The following is a 27,432-nucleotide window of genomic DNA, read 5'->3' on the forward strand; positions in this document are numbered from 1 at the left end:
TCAGATGACAACCCTAGGACATTATGTTATACAATACATGCATGTTTTGTTCAATCAAGTTCATATTTATATCAAAAACCAGCTTTTTACATTAGCATGTGACGTTCAGAACTAGCATACCCCCCGCAAACTTACGGGGAATTCGCTAACATTTTACTAAATTACTCACGATAAACGTTCACAAAAAGCATAACAATTATTTTAAGAATTATAGATACAGACCTCCTCTATGCACTCGATATGTCCGATTTTAAAATAGCTTTTTGGTGAAAGCACATTTTGCAATATTCTAAGTACATAGCCCAGGCATCACGGGCTCGCTATTTAGACACCCGGCAAGTTTAGCACTCACCATAATCATATTTACTATTATAAAAATGTCATTACCTTTTGTTGTCTTCGTCAGAATGCACACCCAGGACAGCTACTTCAATAACAAATGTTGGTTTGGTCCAAAATAATCCATCGTTATATCCGAATAGCGGCGTTTTGTTCGTGCGTTCCAGACACTATCCGAAATAGTAAAGAAGTGTCGCGCGCTTGGCGCAATTCCTGACAATAAAATTCAAAGTATTCCATTGCCGTACGTCGAAGCATGTCAACCGCTGTTTAAAATCAATTTTTACGTCATTTTTCTCGTAGAAAAGCGATAATATTCCGACAGGGAATCTCCTTTTCGGCAAACAGAGGAAAAAATCCCAAAGGCGGGGGCGGTCGGGGTCACGCGCATAAGCTAGTGTCTCTTGATGGGCCACTTGAGAAAGGCGATAATGTGTTTCAGCCTGGGGCTGGAATGACGACATTCTCTTTTTTCCCGGGCTCTGAGAGCCTATGGAAGACGTGGGAAGTGTCACGTTAGAGCAGAGATCCTTAGTAAATGATAGAGATGGCAAAGAAGTTCCAGAAATGGTCAGACAGGCCACTTCCTGTAAAGGAATCTCTCAGGTTTTGACCTGCCATTTGAGTTCTGTTATACTCACAGACACCATTCAAACAGTTTTAGAAAATTTAGGGTGTTTTCTATCCATATGTAATAAGTATATGCATATTCTAGTTACTGAGTAGGAGTGGTAACCAGATTAAATCGGGTATGTTTTTTATCCAGCCGTGTCAATGCTGCCCCCTAGCCCTAACAGGTTAAACTCTTAGACTATCGATACCGACAGAAAAAGGACAAGTCTTTGATATTAACCTGTTAGGGCTAGGGGGCAGTATTCACACGGCTGGATAAAAAACATACCCGATTTAATCTGGTTACGACACGAATGTATGTCACTCTGAACTATCCATTCTAACCACGACAGAGCGAGAGAGAGAGGGCAGACAGACTCTCCAACAGAAACAAACTTTTCAACAGAGATCCAGACGACACACTGAGCATAAATATATATATTGATTGCAGTTGTTCCCGAATGAACTGAAGGCACTCTGTAGTGCCTTCTCAGTTGACCCCCCTTTTGCCTAACAAGCCGCCATGCCGGTTTAGCCCACTAGGGCACATTCCTCTATCATTTCTTGTAACGATATCTACTGTTTGTTATGCATTTCTGTGAATCACTTAGTTAGTAAATAAATGATTTTAAGACAAATGATGTATGGATGACTCATAGTGAAATTACTCATTTGTAATTATAGTATGGTCAGGGCGTGGCAGGGGGTGTTTGTTTTGTGTATTTTGGGGTATTTTGGTTCTAGGGGATTTTGGTTCTAGTTTTCTATTTCTATGTTTCTTTTTCTATGTGTGGCCAAGTATGGCTTCCAATCAGAGGCAGGTGTCTTTCGTTGTCTCTGATTGGAAGCCATACTTAGGCAGCCTGTTTTTCCTGTGTTTTTGTGGGTGGTTGTTTTTCATATAGTCGTAGTACCTTACGCAACTGTCGTTTTGTCGTTTGTTAGTATTTTTGTTTAAGTGTTCACTTTAACCTCTATGGGCTAGGTGGGACGCCCACCTACTCAACAGCCAGTGTAATTCAAAAACCTCAAAAATGCAAAAACTTAAATTTTTCAAACATATGACTATTTTACACCATTTTAAAGACAAGACTCTCGTTAATCTAACCACACTGTCCGATTTCAAAAAGGCTTTACAACGAAAGCAAAACATTAGATTATGTCAGCAGAGTACCCAGCCAGAAATAATCAGACACCCATTTTTCAAGCTAGCATATAATGTCACATAAACCCAAACCACAGCTAAATGCAGCACTAACCTTTGATGATCTTCATCAGATGACAACCCTAGGACATTGTTATACAATACATGCATGTTTTGTTCAATCAAGTTCATATTTATATCAAAAACCAGCTTTTTACATTAGCATGTGACTAGCATGTGACTAGCATTCCCACCAAACACTGCCGGTGAATTTACTAAATTACTCACGATAAACGTTCACAAAAAGCATAACAATTATTTTAAGAATTATAGATACAGAACTCCTCTATGCACTCGATATGTCCGATTTTAAAATAGCTATATACTGCACTAGCTGGGCCCTGGTCAAAAGTAGAATTCTATTTACTGCACTAGCCGTTTCCTGGTCAAAAATAGTATACTATTTACTGCACTAGCCGGGTCCTGGTCAATAGTAGTTGTCACAGCTGTCTTCAGAAATGGACCAAAATGCAGCAGAGTTAGTATTCATCCTTCAATTTAATTAGAACGAACACTATACAAGAACAAAAACAAGGAAACTGACAGCCAACAGTCCTGTCAGGTGCAACCACACTAAACAAGAAACAATTACCCACAACCCCAAAGAAAAACACACACTCCTATATAGGACTCCCAATCAAAGGCAACTCAACACACCTGCCTTCAATTGGGAGTCCTAATCACCAACACAATCATTCACACACACAAAAACCCTGTCACATCCTGACCAAAACTAATCCAATTGCTCCCTCTGCTGGTCAGGATGTGACAGTAGTATAGTCAAAAGTAGTATACTATTTACTGTACTAGCCGGTCCCTGGTCAAAAGTAGTATACTATTTACTGCACTCGCCGGACCCTGGTCAATAGTAGTATACTATATATATATATATATACTATACTGTGTGCTTACAGTGGAGCATCCGAGGGATCTTCTCCCTACAAGAGTAGGACTGGAGGCAGACGCAGCACTCCATGTCCTCACTCGTCAGACCCATGGCTGGATGGCTGGGGTGTGGATGGATGGATGGATGGATGGATGGATGGATGGATGGATGGATGGATGGATGGATGGATGGATGGATGGATGAATGGATGGATGAATGGATGGATGGATGGATGGCTGGACGGATGGATGGACGGATGGATGGATGGAGCACAGAGGAATTCTGGACGGACAGTCAGTGTCTGGGCAGGAAGATGTGCGGTTTAAACGCTGGTCTGAGGTCAGTGTTCCCCTTGCGGTTTATTCAGGTCCTGGTTTGGATTTGATGAGGTTGAGCTGATCCTAGATCTGTGCTTTGGAGCGTAGGTCAGGAATCTGTAAAAGACATTAAGATGTTAAATTAAATTAAATTACTTCATCACTGGCACTATGTAAACATATATAATGTAGTAACATATCTTAAATCAACAGGCAATATTTTACTTACAAGCTCTGGAAGATTTTCAGCACAGCGACCAACTATCCAACGATAAAACTTTGTGTGTGAGAGAGAAGAGTGTGTGCTCTTATTTTAAGCCTTAAGGTAGGAAACAAAATTCAGTTATTTTCCCAGAAAGGGCGGTCTCTCACCTCCTCTACTCTCAGGTGAGGCAGGAAAGTTCCATGGAACGATGTAAACACTTCCAGGTCACTTCTATAGCATAGTAGGTCACTTCAGGAGAATTGCCAGGGCCGTGTATTGACATTTTGATAAGTTAATTATCTAATGAAGGTAAATGAATCAACAATCCATTATGAATTAGTAGTTATGTAGTATGGATAATAAACTGTAAGTCAATGTACTGAACATTAGTCCCATCAAGTCTAGACATGGGTGTGTGAGATACCGGGAGTAGCCTTCAAGGTCCTCCTAATCTATGGGGAAAGGAACAAGCAGTGCTGGAACAGTGGTGGGAGGTCAAGGAAGAGATACTGTTCACCTACTGTCTGTGCGTATGTGTGTGCATAGGTTATCTACGGTGGGTGTGGAGGTGTGTGCTTAAGGGGAGAGAGAGGATAAAATGAACATCTTTGTTATTTGGACCTCAGAACTTTCTCTGAATAAACTGTACAAGACCTTTTGCAGAAAGCTGAATCCTTGCCTAATTATTAACCCAGTGTCTTACAAACCCTGGGGATTAGTCAAGGATATATTGATTGTTAATTTATAGCATTAGGATAGAAAATTCCTTTGACACATTTACAGGGCAGGTGTTCATGTCTACAAAGGGCACATAGACTGAGTGTATAAAAGGTGTTTCTAATGTTTGGGTCAGTCAGTGTACGTCCAGTTTATGATGGATCAATCTTCTTTGGAGGAGAATTTTCACAAGAGAGGTGGGATCATTTGTAGAACCCTTTCTTTGGACTTGTAGAATCCTGTCTGCGGACTTGTAGAATCCTATCTGTGGAATTGCAGAACCCTCTCTGTGGACTTGAAGAACCCTCTCTGTGGACTTGTAGAACCCTCTCTGTGGACTTGTAGAACCCTCTCTGTGTACGTGCCTGGTTATTGTAGTGTTTATGTACAGAATCAGTTCAATGGAAGCAGTTTCTCTTCTAGATAATAGTCACAGTTCAGTGGAAGAAGTTGTTGATCTTCTCCTATGACCCTTTAATGACTCACTTATCTTACAGTATATGGTATACCTGTATATTGTGGATGACGTTGTGGATGACGTTTATTATAGTTTATATGGATCCCAGGACACCATGGAATTGTCAGGTGTTAATGAGTGAGTGGGCTGTCCAGTTGTTTTACCATAAAAATCTGATGAATTGATGGATGAATGAAACCCAAATCAGGAGAGTTTCAGGCTGCTGTGTTGTTATTGTTTTAAAGTCACATGTTTCTACTAAAATCAGGTCACATGTTCAGTGGAAACCTTGTAAACAACCACTCTAAACGGTCAATTAGAAAACAGTCTCCCTGCTGAAACTTGTAAATAAACAGGCTTGACTTGTAATTGACAAATGATGACGGCTCTTCTTTAGGTTCACCTGGAAATTCCAGGTGATTCACGCCTGTCTATTCACAATGTCAGCTAAGTGCCAACCACTAACGCATAACAGACACAAACAAACAAATGTATTCCATGGACAAAACATACAATTTCACGTCGCATAATTAAGCATTGAATTTGTGTGTATCTCACTAATGAATTCCTATCATTAAAGGGCCAGAACAAGAGACTGAAAGAGCTTTGTCAAAGTCTTCTGCTAGCTTCTAATTGTTATTTTTCTGCTTTCTGAAGTAATGACTAAGCTGCACACTAAAACAACGTGAGCTAAATGACAGTAAATGATGAGTAATTCTGCTAGCCAGGGACGGTAACCAGCTCTACCGTCAGCCCTGTTTGGTAACACAGGGACATTTGTCCCAAATGGAACCCTATTCCCTATATAGTGCACTACTTTAAAGGCAAAGGCTCAGGTCAAAAGTAGGGCACTACATATGGAACAGGGTAGCATTTGGGACACAGCCAGGGACAATAGAGCTGCCTACTTCTCTGACAGACACCTCAAGGCTACAATTATCAAGAAAGGTTAAGAACAATAAACCAAAAAGGAGCCATAAAATATACATATCAAACACAAAGTTTATATATATACATATAGACTGTTGTCTCCCGGTCGACGGCTCCTCATGGGTCTATATAGACTGTTGTCTCCTCATTATGGTCTATATAGACTGTTGTCTCCTCATTAGGGTCTATATAGACTGTTGTCTCCTCATTATGGTCTATATAGACTGTTGTCTCCTCATTAGGGTCTATATAGACTGTTGTCTCCTCATTAGGGTCTATATAGACTGTTGTCTCCTCATTAGGGTCTATATAGACTGTTTTCTCCTCATTAGGGTCAAAATAGACTGTTGCGTTGTTGCGATACTAGTCAGCTAAGTCCATTGGATATTTAAACATATTGGTCTCTAAATCCGTGTCTCAGCACAGTTAGGGAGACTCACGGCGCCGGCCTGAACTGCTTGGCTCATGGGTTGACTGACAACAAACACTACCCAAGACGCATCAACTCATATCGTCATCTGTCTGAAATGGCATGCTATTCCCTGTACAGTATTCTGTACTAGCCGGACCCTAGTCAAAAGTAGTATACTATATACTGTACTAGTCAGGCCCTGGTCAAAAGTAGTATACTATATACCGTACTAGCCGGTCCCTGGTCAAAAGTAGTATACTATATACTGTACTAGCTGGGCCCTGGTCAAAAGTAGTATACTATATACTGCACTAGCCGGTCCCTGGTCAAAAGTAGTATACAGTCGTGGTCAAAAGTTTTGAGAAAGACACAAATATTAATTTCTACAAAGTTTGCTGCTTCAGTGTTTTTTGATATTTTTGTCAGATGTTACTATGGAATGCTGAAGTATAATTACAAGCATTTCATATGTGTCATAGGCTTTTACTGACAATTACATGAAGTTGATGCAAAGAGTCAATATTTACAGTGTTGACCCTTCTTTTTCAAGACCTCTGCAATCCGCCCTGGCATGCTGTGAATTAACTTCTGGGCCACATCCTGACTGATGGCAGCCCATTCTTGCATAATCAATGCTTGGAGTTTGTCAGAGTTTGTGGGTTTTTGTTTGTCCACCTGCCTCTTGAGGATTGACCACAAATTCTCAATGGGATTAAGGTCTGGGGAGTTTCCTGGCCATGGACCCAAAATATCGATGTTTTGTTCCCGAGCCACTTAGTTATCACTTTTGCCTTATGGGTAGGTGCTCCATCATGCTGGAAAAGGCATTGTTCGTCACCAAACTGTTCCTGGATGGTTGGCAGAAGTTGCTCTCGGAGAATGTGTTGGTACTGTCATGACGTTGCCCTCTTTGGGTTTTCTATGCACCATTCCCCTACCTCTGTCTCCCACACCCAGGCTGCTGTGGTCAGAAGAGGTCGTAAATTCCTATGAGAAGATCCTGCCTCATGGCCCCAGTATAGAGAGAGAGTGAGTTTTCATAGACCAAACAAAGGAATTCTTCTACCTCACAGAACTTGACAACCAAACAATATTCAGGTTCTGGAGAATGTATAAAAGATCGGAGAAGAATCCAGCAACGGACTGGTCCGTTTGGTGCAATTTTGTAAAACTCATGAGAGACAATACGGCCACATTACCATAATCATGTTTATAGAAGTCTCAGGTATGAGTTTTACATCTAAATGGTTGTATAAAATGAATGAATAAGGATGGAACTGTTTGTGAAATTGTGTAATGTGATTTTGGACTGTTTAATGAAGGAAACTCCAATTCCCTTTGGAGTCTTAACTAAATTCGAGGACCGCCCATGAGCACAGTTATGGTCTGGCGTCATGGGACAGGCCCTTCTCTGCTCTTCCGAATAAAACCCCCACCTTGGTTTTCTATCCCCAGACCGAGCTTACCTCAATTACGAGATGGCTAAAGGTTGGAGACCAGCTTACCTCGATAACGAGAGGGCCAAGGTTTGACCATGCATTTCTCTGGCTGAACTTTTAACCATACCACGTGGTTAAACTCCTAGACTATCGATACCGACAGAATAAGGACAAGTCTTTGATATTAATTACTAGTCTGCAGCTAGGAATTCGGTATCATTGAACGCGAAGACCGACAACCGCCGAAAACAGCTATTCTATAACGACATGAATGTATGTCACTCTGAACTATCCATTCTAACCACGACAGAGAGAGAGAGAGGGCAGACAGACTCTCCAACAGAAACAAACTTTTCAACAGAGATCCAGACGACACACTGAGCATAAATATATATATTGATTGCAGTTTTTCCCGAATGAGTGAGCGTTCATGTGCAAAGATTTAGCATTTCAATTGTTATAATTATCAACTCTGTAGTGCCTTCTCAGTTGACCCCCCTTTTGCCTAACAAGCCGCCATGCCGGTTTAGCCCACTAGGGCACATTCCTCTATCATTTCTTGTAACGATATCTACTGTTTGTTATGCATTTCTGTGAATTACTTAGTTAGTAAATAAATGATTTTAAGACAAATGATGTATGGATGACTCATAGTGAAGACTGGGTTCATGCAGATAACCAACAATTTACGATGTTTGGAATGAGACTGATGTGAGGTAACTAATTCGTCATTAATCAGAAGACTAATAGATCAGATATTATAATATCTGAAAGTTGTATTAGGAAAATTATAACTTTTTAATCTGAATATTTTCCTTGGTGTCCCTACCTCCTAGTTAATTACAGTTACACAATTAATCAGTTTAATCGAGGAATAATAATTACAGAGTTATTTGTGTGACGTCCTGACCAGTAAAGGGGTCATTTGTAATTATAGTATGGTCAGGGCGTGGCAGGGGGTGTTTGTTTTGTGTATTTTGGGGTATTTTGGTTCTAGGGGATTTTGGTTCTAGTTTTCTATTTCTATGTTTCTTTTTCTATGTGTGGCCAAGTATGGCTTCCAATCAGAGGCAGGTGTCTTTCGTTGTCTCTGATTGGAAGCCATACTTAGGCAGCCTGTTTTTCCTGTGTTTTTGTGGGTGGTTGTTTTTCATATAGTCGTAGTACCTTACGCAACTGTCGTTTTGTCGTTTGTTAGTATTTTTGTTTAAGTGTTCACTTTAATCAAAATAAAGAAAGAAGATGAGCACTATACCCACTGCGCCTTGGTCTGTCCCTTACGACGTATGTGACAATTTGATAAATATGTCTTCACTTTTATTGATGCCAAAGACACGACAGTACCATTCTTTATTCATGGTTGTGTTGTTCGACAAAATTGTGAGTGAGCCCACTCCCTTGGCTGAGAAGCTACCCCACACATGAATGGTCTCAGGATGCTTTACTGTTAGCATGACACAGGACTGATGGTAGCGCTCACCTTGTCTTCTCCGGACAAGCTTTTTTCCAGATGCCCCAAACAATCGGAAAGGGGATTCATCAGAGAAAATGACTTTACTCCAGTCCTCAGCAGTCCAATCCCTGTACCTTTTGCAGAATATCTGTCTGTCCCTGATGTTTTTCCTGGAGAGAAGTGGCTTCTTTGCTGCCCTTCTTGACACCAGGCCATCCTCCAAAAGTCTTCACCTCACTGTGCGTGCAGATTCACTCACACCTGCCTGCTGCCATTCCTGAGCAAGCGCTGTACTGGAGGTGCCCCGATCCCACAGCTGAATCAACTTTAGGAGACGGTCCGCACTTGCTGGACTTTCTTGGGCGCCTTGAAGCCTTCTTCACAACAATTAAACCGCTCTCCTTGAAGTTCTTGATGATCTGATAAATGGTTGATTTAGGTGTAATCTTACTGGCAGCAATTTCCTTGCCTGTGAAGCCTTTTTTGTGCAAAGCAATGATGACGACACGTGTTTCCTTGCAGGTAACCATGATTGACAGAGGAAGAACAATGATTCCAAGCACCACCCTCCTTTTGATGCTTCCAGTCTGTTATTCAAACTCAATCAGCATGACAGACCGATCTCCAGCATCGTCCTCGTGGCAGCGCTGAAATGCAGTGGAAATGTTTTTTGGGGGATTCAGTTCATTTGAATGGCAAAGAGGGACTTTGCAATTCATCTGATCACTCTTCATAACATTCTGGAGTATATGGAAATTGCCATCATACAAATTGAGGCAGCAGAATTTGTGAAAATTAATATTTGTGTCATTCTCAAAACTTTTGGCCACGATTGTACTATATACTGCACTAGCCGGGCCCTGGTCAAAAGTAGTATACTATTTACTGCACTAGCCGGGCCCTGGTCAAAAGTAGTATACTATATACTTCACTAGCTAGACCCTGTTCAAAAGTAGTATACTATATACTGCACTAGCCGGGCCCTGGTCAAAAGTAGTATACTATATACTGCACTAGCCGGGCCCTGGTCAAAAGTAGTATACTATATACTGCACTAGCTGGGTCCTGGTCAAAAGTAGTATACTATATACTACACTAGCCGGGTCCTGGTCAAAAGTAGTATACTATATACTGCACTAGCCGGGTCCTGGTCAAAAGTAGTATACTATATACTGTACTAGACGGGAATTAACACCTCCAACTCTTTTAGGGGTCCATAAATAGTTGGATATCGGACAGTTACTTTCCTAATGTAATGATAATAATAAGCAATTTCACACTCTTAGACAGGGTTATTTTAAAGTAGATGTATTTATTTACCAATAAATATAATCCCAATATAAAAAAACATGCTCTTTAAACAGAACAGATAAATAAAACATGTAAAATGAGGATAAACAAATCCACCTTCCTTTATATGGGGGATTGGAAATGATGCAGACAATTACATTGATAAAAGCAACAATCAATCTGCAATATTAAAGCTGTTATAAAACGATGTAATAATAAATACTAAACATCCACTTCCCTTCACGAAGTAATACACCTTTTATCAAATGATTAAACATCTATTATAATCATTGTTCACAGTATATTGTATTGTACACAGCACACAGTCTCTAACCTTCACCCCTTTATCTATCTATCTATCTATCTATCTATCTATCTATCTATCTATCTATCTATCTATCTATCTATCTATCTATCTATCTATCTATCTATCTATCTATCTATCTATCTATCTATCTATCTATCTATCTATCTATCTATCTATCTATCTATCTATCTATCTATCTATCTATCTATCTATCTATCTATCTATCTATCTATCTATCTATCTATCTATCTATCTATCTATCTATCTATCTATCTATATCTATCTATCTATCTATATCTATCTATCTATCTATCTATCTATCTATCTATCTATCTATCTATCTATCTATCTATCTATCTATCTATCTATCTATCTATCTATCTATCTATCTATCTATCTATCTATCTATCTATCCTTTATTATTATTTAACCCTTATTTTACCAGGTAAGTTGACTGAGAACATTACACATACCCAAAGTCAATCAAACCCTAAGAATATTAATAATTTGTTCTATCTTGCGTCATTATTGAAAATCCCCGGTCGGTCCTGTTTAGTGAATTAGCTTCATTACTCAATGAGTATCTCCTACTCTGAAATGGTAACATCCAGTGTTCTTTATCTCTGCTCTTCGTCTTCAAGGTTTACAGTACATTGTGCTTCATCCTCCTCAGGAAATTCTGTAGTTTGAGCCTCAGGCCACAATGCCTTGATGGAGACCTGGAGGACAGGAGAGTAGGGGGAAAGAAACAGAGTAGGCAGAGAGAGAAAGAGAGAGAGAGAGAGAGAGAGAGAGAGAGAGAATTACAGTTTAGTAATTGAACAGACTTCTGAACCTAAAAAGGAAGCTGTACAAGCTGCATAATACAATCATAATACGATCAAAGTAAAGAAACTGTCACCTAAAGTAAAACCATCACAGTACAACAATACAACTGATGAAGAGAGAAATCAAGACCAATAGATGTAGTGATACAGAAAGGGAGAGAGCAAAGAGAGAGAAAGGGAGAGATACGAGAGAGAGACAGAGAGAACAAGAGAGATACGAGAGAGAGAGAGAGAGAGCGAGAGAGAGAGAACAAGAGATACGAGAGAAACAGCGAGAGAGAGAAAGAAAAAAAGCAGAGCGCTGCAAAGTGGAGAGTGATATCAGAGAGTGATAGCAGAGAGTGATTGCAGAGAGTGATAGCAGAGAGTGATATCAGAGAGTGATAGCAGAGAGTGATATCAGAGAGTGATAGCAGAGAGTGATAGCAGAGAGTGATAGCAGAGAGTGATATCAGAGAGTGATATCAGAGAGTGATAGCAGAGAGTGATAGCAGAGAGTGATAGCAGAGAGTGATAGCAGAGAGTGATATCAGAGAGTGATATCAGAGAGTGATAGCAGAGAGTGATAGCAGAGAGTGATAGCAGAGAGTGATAGCAGAGAGTGATAGCAGAGAGTGATAGCAGAGAGTGATAGCAGAGAGTGATATCAGAGAGTGATAGCAGAGAGTGATAGCAGAGAGTGATATCAGAGAGAGATCGCAAAAGAGACAGAACAAAATGAGAGGAAGAACAGAGAGCAGAGGAAGATTTCTCCAGGTTTCTAAATCAGTCTATCAATCCATCCACCTTTGCCTGGGGTACTCACCATGTGTACGGTGTAGTGGTTTGTGTCTGTCTGTTAGCTTCCTTCCACTGTTCTTCCTCTTCCTCCTCCTCCTCTTCCTGTTGTGTGTCTAGTATCTGGTCCCAGATCTCAGTGTTAACCCACAGCGACCCCGGCAGGGTGAGGCTGGGCTCGGTGCAGGTGATCCAACGGCACAGTGGGCAGCAGACTGTCAGTAGGCCGCTCTGGTGCCTGGACATCGCCTGCAAGCACAGCCCACAGACTGTGTGCTTACAGTGGAGCATCCGAGGGATCTTCTCCCTACGAGAGTAGGATTGGAGGCAGACGCAGCACTCCATGTCCTCACTCATCAGACCCATGGCTGGATGGCTGGGGTGTGGATGGATGGATGGATGGATGGATATACGGCTGGAGCACAGAGGAACTCTAGACAGAGAGTCAGTGTCTGGGCAGGAAGACGTGGGGTTTAAACGCTGGTCTGAGGTCAGTGTTCCCCTTGTGGTTTATTAAGGTCCTGGTTTGGATTTGATGAGGATGAGCTGATCCTAAATCTGTGCTTTGGAGCGTAGGTCAGGAATCTGCAAAAGACATTAAGATGTTAAAATAAATTAAATTAGACTCAGTGACTTCATCACTGGCACTATGTTAACATATATAATGTAATAACATATCTTAAATCAACAGGCTGTCATGTTTTTCTGAAAAGACATGAAGAAAAAATATCTTTAAAAATATCACACACATTTATAACATCCATAGTTATCAGATATAGATAAACCTTTTCACTTTTATCATTATCAATGAGAGGCAATATTTTACTTACAGGTTCTTGAAGATTGTCAGCACAGCGAACCAACTATCTAACGACAAAACTTTGTGTGTGAGAGAGAAGAGTGTGTGCTCTTATTTTAAGCCTTGAGGGAGGAAACAAAATTCAGTTATTTTCCCAGAAAGGGCGGTTTCTCACCTCCTCTACTCTCAGGTGAGGCAGGAAAGTTCCATGGAAAGAGTTAAACACTTCCAGGTCACTTCTATACCATAGTAGGTCACGTCAGGAGAATTGCCAGGGCCGTGTATTGACATTTTGAGGGGGAGCATTTGTAGAACACTTTCTGTGGACTTGTAGAACCCTCTCTGTGGACTTGAAGAACCCTCTCTGTGGACTTGTAGAACCCTCTCTGTGGACTTGTAGAACCCTCTCTGTGGACTTGTAGAACCATCTCTGTGTACGTGCCTGGTTATTGTAGTGTTTATGTACAGAATCAGTTCAATGGAAGCAGTTTCTCTTCTAGATAAGAGAAAATTGTTTTAAAGTCACGTGTTTCTAATAAAATCAAGTCACAAGTTCAGTGGAAACCTTGTAAACAACCACTCTAAACGGTCAATTAGAAATCAGTCTCCCTGTTGAAACTTGTAAATAAACAGGATTGATTTTGAATTGATCATTTACTACGGCTCTACTTTTTGTTCACCTGGAAATTCCACGTAGTAATACATGCCTGTCTGTTGACAATGTCTATGTGTCAACCACGCACGCACAACAGACACACAAACAAATACATTTATTCCATGAACAAAACATACAATTTCACGTCACATATTTAAGCATGGAATGTGGGTGTATCTCACTAATGAATTCCTATCATTAAAGGGCCAGAACAAGAGACTGAAAGAGCTTTGTCAAAGTCTTCTGCTAGCTTCTAATTGTTATTTTTCTGCTTTCTGAAGTAATGACTAAGCTGCACACTAAAACAACGTGAGCTAAATGACAGTAAATGATGAGTAATTCTGCTAGCCAGGGACGGTAACCAGCTCTACCATCAGCCCTGTTTCGTAACACAGGGACTTTGTCCCAAATGGAACCCTATTCCCTATATAGTGCACTACTTTAAAGGCAAAGGCTCTGGTCAAAAGTAGTGCACTACATATGGAACAGGGTAGCATTTGGGACACAGCCAGGGACAATAGAGCTGCCTACTTCTCTGACAGACACCTCAAGGCTACAATTATCAAGAAAGGTTAAGAACAATGAACCAAAAAGGAGCCATAAAATATACATATCAAACACAAAGTCTATATATATACATATAGACTGTTGTCTCCTCATTATGGTCTATATAGACTGTTGTCTCCTCATTAGGGTCTATATAGACTGTTGTCTCCTCATTAGGGTCTATATAGACTGTTGTCTCCTCATTAGGGTCTATATAGACTGTTGTCTCCTCATTAGGGTCTATATAGACTGTTGTCTCCTCATTAGGGTCTATATAGACTGTTGTCTCCTCATTAGGGTCTATATAGACTGTTGTCTCCTCATTAGGGTCTATATAGACTGTTGTCTCCTCATTATGGTCTATATAGACTGTTGTCTCCTCATTATGGTCTATATAGACTGTTGTCTCCTCATTGGGGTCTATATAGACTGTTGTCCGCTCATTAGGGTCTATATAGACTGTTGTCTCCTCATTAGGGTCTATATAGACTGTTGTCTCCTCATTAGGGTCTATATAGACTGTTTTCTCCTCATTAGGGTCTATATAGACTGTTGTCTCCTCATTAGGGTCTATATAGACTGTTGTCTCCTCACTAGGGTCTATATAGACTGTTGTCTCCTCATTAGGGTCTATATAGACTGTTGTCTCCTCATTAGGGTCTATATAGACTGTTGTCCGCTCATTAGGGTCTATATAGACTGTTGTCTCCTCATTAGGGTCTATATAGACTGTTTTCTCCTCATTAGGGTCAAAATAGACTGTTGCGTTGTTGCTATACTAGTCAGCTAAGTCCATTGGAGATTTAAACATATTGGTCTCTAAATCCGTGTCTCAGCACAGTTAGGGAGACTCACGGAGCCGGCCTGAACTGCTTGGCTCATGGGTTGACTGACAACAAACACTACCCAAGACGCATCAACTCATATCGTCATCTGTCTGAAATGGCATTCTATTCCCTGTACAGTATTCTCTACTAGCCGGACCCTAGTCAAAAGTAGTATACTATATACTGTACTAGTCAGGCCCTGGTCAAAAGTAGTATACTATATACCGTACTAGCCGGTCCCTGGTCAAAAGTAGTATACTATATACTGTACTAGCTGGGCCCTGGTCAAAAGTAGTATACTATATACTGCACTAGCCGGTCCCTGGTCAAAAGTAGTATACAGTCGTGGCCAAAAGTTTTGAGAAAGACACAAATATTAATTTCTACAAAGTTTGCTGCTTCAGTGTTTTTAGATATTTTTGTCAGATGTTACTATGGAATGCTGAAGTATAATTACAAGCATTTCATAAGTGTCAAAGGCTTTTACTGACAATTACATGAAGTTGATGCAAAGAGTCAATATTTACAGTGTTGACCCTTCTTTTTCAAGACCTCTGCAATCCGCCCTGGCATGCTGTGAATTAACTTCTGGGCCACATCCTGACTGATGGCAGCCCATTCTTGCATAATCAATGCTTGGAGTTTGTCAGAGTTTGCGGGGTTTTGTTTGTCCACCTGCCTCTTGAGGATTGACCACAAATTCTCAATGGGATTAAGGTCTGGGGAGTTTCCTGGCCATGGACCCAAAATATCGATGTTTTGTTCCCGAGCCACTTAGTTATCACTTTTGCCTTATGGCTAGGTGCTCCATCATGCTGGAAAAGGCATTGTTCGTCACCAAACTGTTCCTGGATGGTTGGCAGAAGTTGCTCTCGGAGGATGTGTTGGTACTGTCATGACGTTGCCCTCTTTGGGTTTTCTATGCACCATTCCCCTACCTCTGTCTCCCACACCCAGGCTGCTGTGGTCAGAAGAGGTCGTAAATTCCTATGAGAAGATCCTGCCTCATAGCCCCAGTATAGAGAGAGAGTGAGTTTTCATAGACCAAACAAAGGAATTCTTCTACCTCACAGAACTTGACAACCAAACAATATTCAGGTTCTGGAGAATGTATAAAAGATCGGAGAAGAATCCAGCAACGGACTGGTCCGTTTGGTGCAATTTTGTAAAACTCATGAGAGACAATACGGCCACATTACCATAATCATGTTTATAGAAGTCTCAGGTATGAGTTTTACATCTAAATGGTTGTATAAAATGAATGAATAAGGATGGAACTGTTTGTGAAATTGTGTAATGTGATTTTGGACTGTTTAATGAAGGAAACTCCAATTCCCTTTGGAGTCTTAACCTGTTAGGGCTAGGGGGCAGTATTGACACGGCTGGATAAAAAAACATACCCGATTCAATCTGGTTACCACTCCTACCCAGTAACTAGAATATGCATATACTTATTACATATGGATAGAAAACACCCTACATTTTCTAAAACTGTTTGAATGGTGTCTGTGAGTATAACAGAACTCATTTGGCAGGCAAAACCCTGAGACATTTTCTGACAGGAAGTGGATACCTGATGTGTTGTATTGCCTTTAAACCTATCCCATTGAAAAACACAGGGGCTGAGGAATATTTTGGCACTTCCTATTGCTTCCACTAGATGTCACCAGCCTTTACAAAGTGTTTTGAGTCTTCTGGAGGGAGATCTGACCGAACAAGAGCCATGGAACGATGATGTCCCATTAGACACCTGGCGCGCGAGTTCATGTTGGGTACCCTCGTTCCAATACGTTATAAAAGAGTATGCATTCGTCCACCTTGAATATTATTCATGTTCTGGTTAAAAAAGGCCCTAATGATTTATGCTATACAACGTTTGACATGTTTGAACGAACGTAAATATATTTTTTCCCCTCGTTCATGACGAGAAGTCCGGCTGGCTTAGATCATGTGCTAACAAGACAGAGATTTTTGGACATAAATGATGAGCTTTTTTGAACAAAACTACATTCGTTATGGACCTGTGATACCTGGAAGTGACATCTGATGAAGAGAATCAAAGGTAATGGATTATTTACATAGTATTTTCGATTTTAGATCTCCCCAACATGACGTCTAGTCTGTATCGCAACGCGTATTTTTCTGGGCGCAGTGCTCAGATTATTGCAAAGTGTGATTTCCCAGTAAGGTTATTTTTAAATCTGGCAAGTTGATTGCGTTCAAGAGATGTAAATCTATAATTCTTTAAATGACAATGTAATATTTTACCAATGTTTTCTAATTTTAATTATTTAATTTGTGACGCTGACTTGACTGCCGGTTATTGGAGGGAAACGATTTCCTCAACATCAATGCCATAGTAAAACGCTGTTTTTGGATATAAATATGAACTTGATAGAACTAAAAATGCATGCATTGTCTAACATAATGTCCTAGGAGTGTCATCTGATGGAGATTGTAAAAGGTTAGTGCATCATTTTAGCTGGTTTTATGGTTTTGGTGACCCTGTCTTTCAATTGACAAAACATTACACACAACTCTTGTAAATGTACTGTCCTAACATACTCTAAATTTATGCTTTCGCCGTAAAACCTTTTTGAAATCGTAAAACGTGGTTATATTAAGGAGATGTTTATCTTTCAAAGGGTGTAAAATAGTTGTATGTTTGAAAAATTTGAATTTTGACATTTATTTGGATTCAAATTTGCCGCTCTTGAAATGCACATGCTGTTGATGGAGTGCACCACGGGTGGCACGCTAGCGTCCCACCTAGCCCATAGAGGTTAACTAAATTCGAGGACCGCCCATGAGCACAGTTATGGTCTGGCGTCATGGGACAGGCCCTTCTCTGCTCTTCCGAATAAAACCCCCACCTTGGTTTTCTATCCCCAGACCGAGCTTACCTCAATTACGAGATGGCTAAAGGTTGGAGACCAGCTTACCTCGATAACGAGAGGGCCAAGGTTTGACCATGCATTTCTCTGGCTGAACTTTTAACCATACCACGTGGTTAAACTCTTAGACTATCGATACCGACAGAATAAGGACAAGTCTTTGATATTAATTACTAGTCTGCAGCTAGGAATTCGTTATCATTGAACGCGAAGACCGACAACCGCCGAAAACAGCTATTCTATAATGACATGAATGTATGTCACTCTGAACTATCCATTCTAACCACGACAGAGAGAGAGAGAGAGAGGGCAGACAGACTCTCCAACAGAAACAAACTTTTCAACAGAGATCCAGACGACACACTGAGCATAAATATATATATTGATTGCAGTTTTTCCCGAATGAGTGAGCGTTCATGTGCAAAGATTTAGCATTTCAATTGTTATAATTATCAACTCTGTAGTGCCTTCTCAGTTGACCCCCCTTTTGCCTAACAAGCCGCCATGCCGGTTTAGCCCACTAGGGCACATTCCTCTATCATTTCTTGTAACGATATCTACTGTTTGTTATGCATTTCTGTGAATTACTTAGTTAGTAAATAAATGATTTTAAGACAAATGATGTATGGATGACTCATAGTGAAGACTGGGTTCATGCAGATAACCAACAATTTACGATGTTTGGAATGAGACTGATGTGAGGTAACTAATTCGTCATTAATCAGAAGACTAATAGATCAGATATTATAATATCTGAAAGTTATATTAGGAAAATTATAACTTTTTAATCTGAATATTTTCCTTGGTGTCCCTACCTCCTAGTTAATTACAGTTACACAATTAATCAGTTTAATCGAGGAATAATAATTACAGAGTTATTTGTGTGACGTCCTGACCAGTAAAGGGGTCATTTGTAATTATAGTATGGTCAGGGCGTGGCAGGGGGTGTTTGTTTTGTGTATTTTGGGGTATTTTGGTTCTAGGGGATTTTGGTTCTAGTTTTCTATTTCTATGTTTCTTTTTCTATATGTGGCCAAGTATGGCTTCCAATCAGAGGCAGGTGTCTTTCGTTGTCTCTGATTGGAAGCCATACTTAGGCAGCCTGTTTTTCCTGTGTTTTTGTGGGTGGTTGTTTTTCATATAGTCGTAGTACCTTACGCAACTGTCGTTTTGTCGTTTGTTAGTATTTTTGTTTAAGTGTTCACTTTAACCTCTATGGGCTAGGTGGGACGCCCACCTACTCAACAGCCAGTGTAATCCCGTGGCGCGTTATTCAAAAACCTCAAAAATGCAACAACTTCAATTTTTCAAACATATGACTATTTTACACCATTTTAAAGACAAGACTCTCGTTAATCTAACCACACTGTCCGATTTCAAAAAGGCTTTACAACGAAAGCAAAACATTAGATTATGTCAGCAGAGTACCCAGCCAGAAATAATCAGACACCCATTTTTCAAGCTAGCATATAATGTCACATAAACCCAAACCACAGCTAAATGCAGCACTAACCTTTGATGATCTTCATCAGATGACAACCCTAGGACATTGTTATACAATACATGCATGTTTTGTTCAATCAAGTTCATATTTATATCAAAAACCAGCTTTTTACATTAGCATGTGACTAGCATGTGACTAGCATACCCCCCGTAAACTTCCGGGGAATTTACTGAATTACTCACGATAAACGTTCACAAAAAGCATAACAATTATTTTAAGAATTATAGATACAGAACTCCTCTATGCACTCGATATGTCCGATTTTAAAATAGCTATATACTGCACTAGCTGGGCCCTGGTCAAAAGTAGAATTCTATTTACTGCACTAGCCGTTTCCTGGTCAAAAATAGTATACTATTTACTGCACTAGCCGGGTCCTGGTCAATAGTAGTTGTCACAGCTGTCTTCAGAAATGGACCAAAATGCAGCAGAGTTAGTATTCATCCTTCAATTTAATTAGAACGAACACTATACAAGAACAAAAACAAGGAAACTGACAGCCAACAGTCCTGTCAGGTGCAACCACACTAAACAAGAAACAATTACCCACAACCCCAAAGAAAAACACACACTCCTATATAGGACTCCCAATCAAAGGCAACTCAACACACCTGCCTTCAATTGGGAGTCCTAATCACCAACACAATCATTCACACACACAAAAACCCTGTCACATCCTGACCAAAACTAATCCAATTGCTCCCTCTGCTGGTCAGGATGTGACAGTAGTATAGTCAAAAGTAGTATACTATTTACTGTACTAGCCGGTCCCTGGTCAAAAGTAGTATACTATTTACTGCACTAGCCGGACCCTGGTCAATAGTAGTATACTATATATATATATATACTATACTGTGTGCTTACAGTGGAGCATCCGAGGGATCTTCTCCCTACAAGAGTAGGACTGGAGGCAGACGCAGCACTCCATGTCCTCACTCGTCAGACCCATGGCTGGATGGCTGGGGTGTGGATGGATGGATGGATGGATGGATGGATGGATGGATGGATGGATGGATGGATGGATGGATGGATGGATGAATGGATGGATGAATGGATGGATGGATGGATGGCTGGACGGATGGATGGATGGAGCACAGAGGAATTCTGGACGGACAGTCAGTGTCTGGGCAGGAAGATGTGCGGTTTAAACGCTGGTCTGAGGTCAGTGTTCCCCTTGCGGTTTATTCAGGTCCTGGTTTGGATTTGATGAGGTTGAGCTGATCCTAGATCTGTGCTTTGGAGCGTAGGTCAGGAATCTGTAAAAGACATTAAGATGTTAAATTAAATTAAATTACTTCATCACTGGCACTATGTAAACATATATAATGTAGTAACATATCTTAAATCAACAGGCAATATTTTACTTACAAGCTCTGGAAGATTTTCAGCACAGCGACCAACTATCCAACGATAAAACTTTGTGTGTGAGAGAGAAGAGTGTGTGCTCTTATTTTAAGCCTTAAGGTAGGAAACAAAATTCAGTTATTTTCCCAGAAAGGGCGGTCTCTCACCTCCTCTACTCTCAGGTGAGGCAGGAAAGTTCCATGGAACGATGTAAACACTTCCAGGTCACTTCTATAGCATAGTAGGTCACTTCAGGAGAATTGCCAGGGCCGTGTATTGACATTTTGATAAGTTAATTATCTAATGAAGGTAAATGAATCAACAATCCATTATGAATTAGTAGTTATGTAGTATGGATAATAAACTGTAAGTCAATGTACTGAACATTAGTCCCATCAAGTCTAGACATGGGTGTGTGAGATACCGGGAGTAGCCTTCAAGGTCCTCCTAATCTATGGGGAAAGGAACAAGCAGTGCTGGAACAGTGGTGGGAGGTCAAGGAAGAGATACTGTTCACCTACTGTCTGTGCGTATGTGTGTGCATAGGTTATCTACGGTGGGTGTGGAGGTGTGTGCTTAAGGGGAGAGAGAGGATAAAATGAACATCTTTGTTATTTGGACCTCAGAACTTTCTCTGAATAAACTGTACAAGACCTTTTGCAGAAAGCTGAATCCTTGCCTAATTATTAACCCAGTGTCTTACAAACCCTGGGGATTAGTCAAGGATATATTGATTGTTAATTTATAGCATTAGGATAGAAAATTCCTTTGACACATTTACAGGGCAGGTGTTCATGTCTACAAAGGGCACATAGACTGAGTGTATAAAAGGTGTTTCTAATGTTTGGGTCAGTCAGTGTACGTCCAGTTTATGATGGATCAATCTTCTTTGGAGGAGAATTTTCACAAGAGAGGTGGGATCATTTGTAGAACCCTTTCTTTGGACTTGTAGAATCCTGTCTGCGGACTTGTAGAATCCTATCTGTGGAATTGCAGAACCCTCTCTGTGGACTTGAAGAACCCTCTCTGTGGACTTGTAGAACCCTCTCTGTGGACTTGTAGAACCCTCTCTGTGTACGTGCCTGGTTATTGTAGTGTTTATGTACAGAATCAGTTCAATGGAAGCAGTTTCTCTTCTAGATAATAGTCACAGTTCAGTGGAAGAAGTTGTTGATCTTCTCCTATGACCCTTTAATGACTCACTTATCTTACAGTATATGGTATACCTGTATATTGTGGATGACGTTTATTATAGTTTATATGGATCCCAGGACTCCATGGAAATGTCAGGTGTTTATGAGTGAGTGGGCTGTCCAGTTGTTTTACCATAAAAATCTGATGAATTGATGGATGAATGAAACCCCAATCAGGAGAGTTTCAGGCTGCTGTGTTGTTATTGTTTTAAAGTCACGTGTTTCTACTAAAATCAGGTCACATGTTCAGTGGAAACCTTGTAAACAACCACTCTAAACGGTCAAATAGAAAACAGTCTCCCTGCTGAAACTTGTAAATAAACAGGCTTGACTTGTAATTGACAAATGATGACGGCTCTTCTTTAGGTTCACCTGGAAATTCCAGGTGATTCACGCCTGTCTATTCACAATGTCAGCTAAGTGCCAACCACTAACGCATAACAGACACAAACAAACAAATGTATTCCATGGACAAAACATACAATTTCACGTCGCATATTTAAGCATGGAATGTGTGTGTATCTCACTAATGAATTCCTATCATTAAAGGGCCAGAACAAGAGACTGAAAGAGCTTTGTCAAAGTCTTCTGCTAGCTTCTAATTGTTATTTTTCTGCTTTCTGAAGTAATGACTAAGCTGCACACTAAAACAACGTGAGCTAAATGACAGTAAATGATGAGTAATTCTGCTAGCCAGGGACGGTAACCAGCTCTACCATCAGCCCTGTTTTGTAACACAGGGACTTTGTCCCAAATGGAACCATATTCCCTATATAGTGCACTACTTTAAAGGCAAAGGCTCTGGTCAAAAGTAGTGCACTACATATGGAACAGGGTAGCATTTGGGACACAGGCAGGGACAATAGAGCTGCCTACTTCTCTGACAGACACCTCAAGGCTACAATTATCAAGAAAGGTTAAGAACAATAAACCAAAAAGGAGCCATAAAATATACATATCAAACACAAAGTTTATATATATACATATAGACTGTTGTCTCCTCATTATGGTCTATATAGACTGTTGTCTCCTCATTAGGGTCTATATAGACTGTTGTCCGCTCATTAGGGTCTATATAGACTGTTGTCCGCTCATTAGGGTCTATATAGACTGTTGTCTCCTCATTATGGTCTATATAGACTGTTGTCTCCTCATTATGGTCTATATAGACTGTTGTCTCCTCATTGGGGTCTATATAGACTGTTGTCCGCTCATTAGGGTCTATATAGACTGTTGTCTCCTCATTATGGTCTATATAGACTGTTGTCTCCTCATTGAGGTCTATATAGACTGTTGTCCGCTCATTAGGGTCTATATAGACTGTTTTCTCCTCATTAGGGTCTATATAGACTGTTGTCTCCTCATTAGGGTCTATATAGACTGTTGTCTCCTCATTAGGGTCTATATAGACTGTTGTCTCCTCATTAGGGTCAAAATAGACCATTACTTCCTCATTAGGGTCTATATAGACTGTTGTCTCCTCATTAGTGTCTATATAGACTGTTTTCTCCTCATTAGGGTCTATATAGACTGTTGTCTCCTCATTAGGGTCAAAATAGACCATTACTTCCTCATTAAGGTCTATACAGACTGTTGTCCGCTCATTAGGGTCTATATAGACTGTTGTCTCCTCATTAGGGTCAAAATAGACCATTACTTCCTCATTAAGGTCTATATAGACTGTTGTCTCCTCATTAGGGTCTATATAGACTGTTGTCTCCTCATTAGGGTCTATGTAGACTGTTGTCTCCTCATTAGGGTCTATATAGACTGTTGTCTCCTCATTAGGGTCAAAATAGACTGTTGCGTTGTTGCTATACTAGTCAGCTAAGTCCATTGGAGATTTAAACATATTGGTCTCTAAATCCGTGTCTCAGCACAGTTAGGGAGACTCACGGAGCCGGCCTGAACTGCTTGGCTCATGGGTTGACTGACAACAAACACTACCCAAGACGCATCAACTCATATCGTCATCTGTCTGAAATGGCATTCTATTCCCTGTACAGTATTCTCTACTAGCCAGACCCTAGTCAAAAGTAGTATACTATATACTGTACTAGTCAGGCCCTGGTCAAAAGTAGTATACTATATACCGTACTAGCCGGTCCCTGGTCAAAAGTAGTATACTATATACTGTACTAGCTGGGCCCTGGTCAAAAGTAGTATACTATATACTGCACTAGCCGGTCCCTGGTCAAAAGTAGTATACAGTCGTGGCCAAAAGTTTTGAGAAAGACACAAATATTAATTTCTACAAAGTTTGCTGCTTCAGTGTTTTTAGATATTTTTGTCAGATGTTACTATGGAATGCTGAAGTATAATTACAAGCATTTCATAAGTGCCAAAGGCTTTTACTGACAATTACATGAAGTTGATGCAAAGAGTCAATATTTACAGTGTTGACCCTTCTTTTTCAAGACCTCTGCAATCCGCCCTGGCATGCTGTGAATTAACTTCTGGGCCACATCCTGACTGATGGCAGCCCATTCTAGCATAATCAATGCTTGGAGTTTGTCAGAGTTTGCGGGGTTTTGTTTGTCCACCTGCCTCTTGAGGATTGACCACAAATTCTCAATGGGATTAAGGTCTGGGGAGTTTCCTGGCCATGGACCCAAAATATCGATGTTTTGTTCCCGAGCCACTTAGTTATCACTTTTGCCTTATGGCTAGGTGCTCCATCATGCTGGAAAAGGCATTGTTCGTCACCAAACTGTTCCTGGATGGTTGGCAGAAGTTGCTCTCGGAGGATGTGTTGGTACTGTCATGACGTTGCCCTCTTTGGGTTTTCTATGCACCATTCCCCTACCTCTGTCTCCCACACCCAGGCTGCTGTGGTCAGAAGAGGTCGTAAATTCCTATGAGAAGATCCTGCCTCATAGCCCCAGTATAGAGAGAGAGTGAGTTTTCATAGACCAAACAAAGGAATTCTTCTACCTCACAGAACTTGACAACCAAACAATATTCAGGTTCTGGAGAATGTATAAAAGATCGGAGAAGAATCCAGCAACGGACTGGTCCGTTTGGTGCAATTTTGTAAAACTCATGAGAGACAATACGGCCACATTACCATAATCATGTTTATAGAAGTCTCAGGTATGAGTTTTACATCTAAATGGTTGTATAAAATGAATGAATAAGGATGGAACTGTTTGTGAAATTGTGTAATGTGATTTTGGACTGTTTAATGAAGGAAACTCCAATTCCCTTTGGAGTCTTAAAACCTGTTAGGGCTAGGGGGCAGTATTGACACGGCTGGATAAAAAAACATACCCGATTCAATCTGGTTACCACTCCTACCCAGTAACTAGAATATGCATATACTTATTACATATGGATAGAAAACACCCTAAATTTTCTAAAACTGTTTGAATGGTGTCTGTGAGTATAACAGAACTCATTTGGCAGGCAAAACCCTGAGACATTTTCTGACAGGAAGTGGATACCTGATGTGTTGTATTGCCTTTAAACCTATCCCATTGAAAAACACAGGGGCTGAGGAATATTTTGGCACTTCCTATTGCTTCCACTAGATGTCACCAGCCTTTACAAAGTGTTTTGAGTCTTCTGGAGGGAGATCTGACCGAACAAGAGCCATGGAACGATGATGTCCCATTAGACACCTGGCGCGCGAGTTCATGTTGGGTACCCTCGTTCCAATACGTTATAAAAGAGTATGCATTCGTCCACCTTGAATATTATTCATGTTCTGGTTAAAAAAGGCCCTAATGATTTATGCTATACAACGTTTGACATGTTTGAACGAACGTAAATATATTTTTTCCCCTCGTTCATGACGAGAAGTCCGGCTGGCTTAGATCATGTGCTAACAAGACAGAGATTTTTGGACATAAATGATGAGCTTTTTTGAACAAAACTACATTCGTTATGGACCTGTGATACCTGGAAGTGACATCTGATGAAGAGAATCAAAGGTAATGGATTATTTACATAGTATTTTCGATTTTAGATCTCCCCAACATGACGTCTAGTCTGTATCGCAACGCGTATTTTTCTGGGCGCAGTGCTCAGATTATTGCAAAGTGTGATTTCCCAGTAAGGTTATTTTTAAATCTGGCAAGTTGATTGCGTTCAAGAGATGTAAATCTATAATTCTTTAAATGACAATGTAATATTTTACCAATGTTTTCTAATTTTAATTATTTAATTTGTGACGCTGACTTGACTGCCGGTTATTGGAGGGAAACGATTTCCTCAACATCAATGCCATAGTAAAACGCTGTTTTTGGATATAAATATGAACTTGATAGAACTAAAAATGCATGCATTGTCTAACATAATGTCCTAGGAGTGTCATCTGATGGAGATTGTAAAAGGTTAGTGCATCATTTTAGCTGGTTTTATGGTTTTGGTGACCCTGTCTTTCAATTGACAAAACATTACACACAACTCTTGTAAATGTACTGTCCTAACATACTCTAAATTTATGCTTTCGCCGTAAAACCTTTTTGAAATCGTAAAACGTGGTTAGATTAAGGAGATGTTTATCTTTCAAAGGGTGTAAAATAGTTGTATGTTTGAAAAATTTGAATTTTGACATTTATTTGGATTCAAATTTGCCGCTCTTGAAATGCACATGCTGTTGATGGAGTGCACCACGGGTGGCACGCTAGCGTCCCACCTAGCCCATAGAGGTTAACTAAATTCGAGGACCGCCCATGAGCACAGTTATGGTCTGGCGTCATGGGACAGGCCCTTCTCTGCTCTTCCGAATAAAACCCCCACCTTGGTTTTCTATCCCCAGACCGAGCTTACCTCAATTACGAGATGGCTAAAGGTTGGAGACCAGCTTACCTCGATAACGAGAGGGCCAAGGTTTGACCATGCATTTCTCTGGCTGAACTTTTAACCATACCACGTGGTTAAACTCTTAGACTATCGATACCGACAGAATAAGGACAAGTCTTTGATATTAATTACTAGTCTGCAGCTAGGAATTCGTTATCATTGAACGCGAAGACCGACAACCGCCGAAAACAGCTATTCTATAATGACATGAATGTATGTCACTCTGAACTATCCATTCTAACCACGACAGAGAGAGAGAGAGAGGGCAGACAGACTCTCCAACAGAAACAAACTTTTCAACAGAGATCCAGACGACACACTGAGCATAAATATATATATTGATTGCAGTTTTTCCCGAATGAGTGAGCGTTCATGTGCAAAGATTTAGCATTTCAATTGTTATAATTATCAACTCTGTAGTGCCTTCTCAGTTGACCCCCCTTTTGCCTAACAAGCCGCCATGCCGGTTTAGCCCACTAGGGCACATTCCTCTATCATTTCTTGTAACGATATCTACTGTTTGTTATGCATTTCTGTGAATTACTTAGTTAGTAAATAAATGATTTTAAGACAAATGATGTATGGATGACTCATAGTGAAGACTGGGTTCATGCAGATAACCAACAATTTACGATGTTTGGAATGAGACTGATGTGAGGTAACTAATTCGTCATTAATCAGAAGACTAATAG

At 40.4% G+C, this 27,432-nt stretch overlaps 1 protein-coding gene across 1 annotated transcript; it reads right to left on the minus strand.

Moving 5' to 3' along the window:
- Positions 1-10,263: 10,263 nt before the first annotated feature.
- LOC123723975 (E3 ubiquitin-protein ligase RNF186) lies at positions 10,264-12,936 on the minus strand. The gene is made up of 2 exons (XM_045692106.2): positions 12,201-12,936; positions 10,264-11,287 (listed from the first exon to the last, which is right to left on the minus strand). The coding sequence occupies exons 1-2, from the start codon at positions 12,536-12,538 to the stop codon at positions 11,212-11,214; spliced, it is 414 nt and encodes a 137-aa protein (XP_045548062.1). The 5' UTR covers positions 12,539-12,936; the 3' UTR covers positions 10,264-11,211.
- Positions 12,937-27,432: the final 14,496 nt, after the last annotated feature.

This window comes from Salmo salar, chromosome 12, assembly GCF_965601325.2.
Source record: "Salmo salar chromosome 12, fSalSal1, whole genome shotgun sequence".
In the NCBI taxonomy this organism is placed as follows: domain Eukaryota; kingdom Metazoa; phylum Chordata; class Actinopteri; order Salmoniformes; family Salmonidae; genus Salmo; species Salmo salar.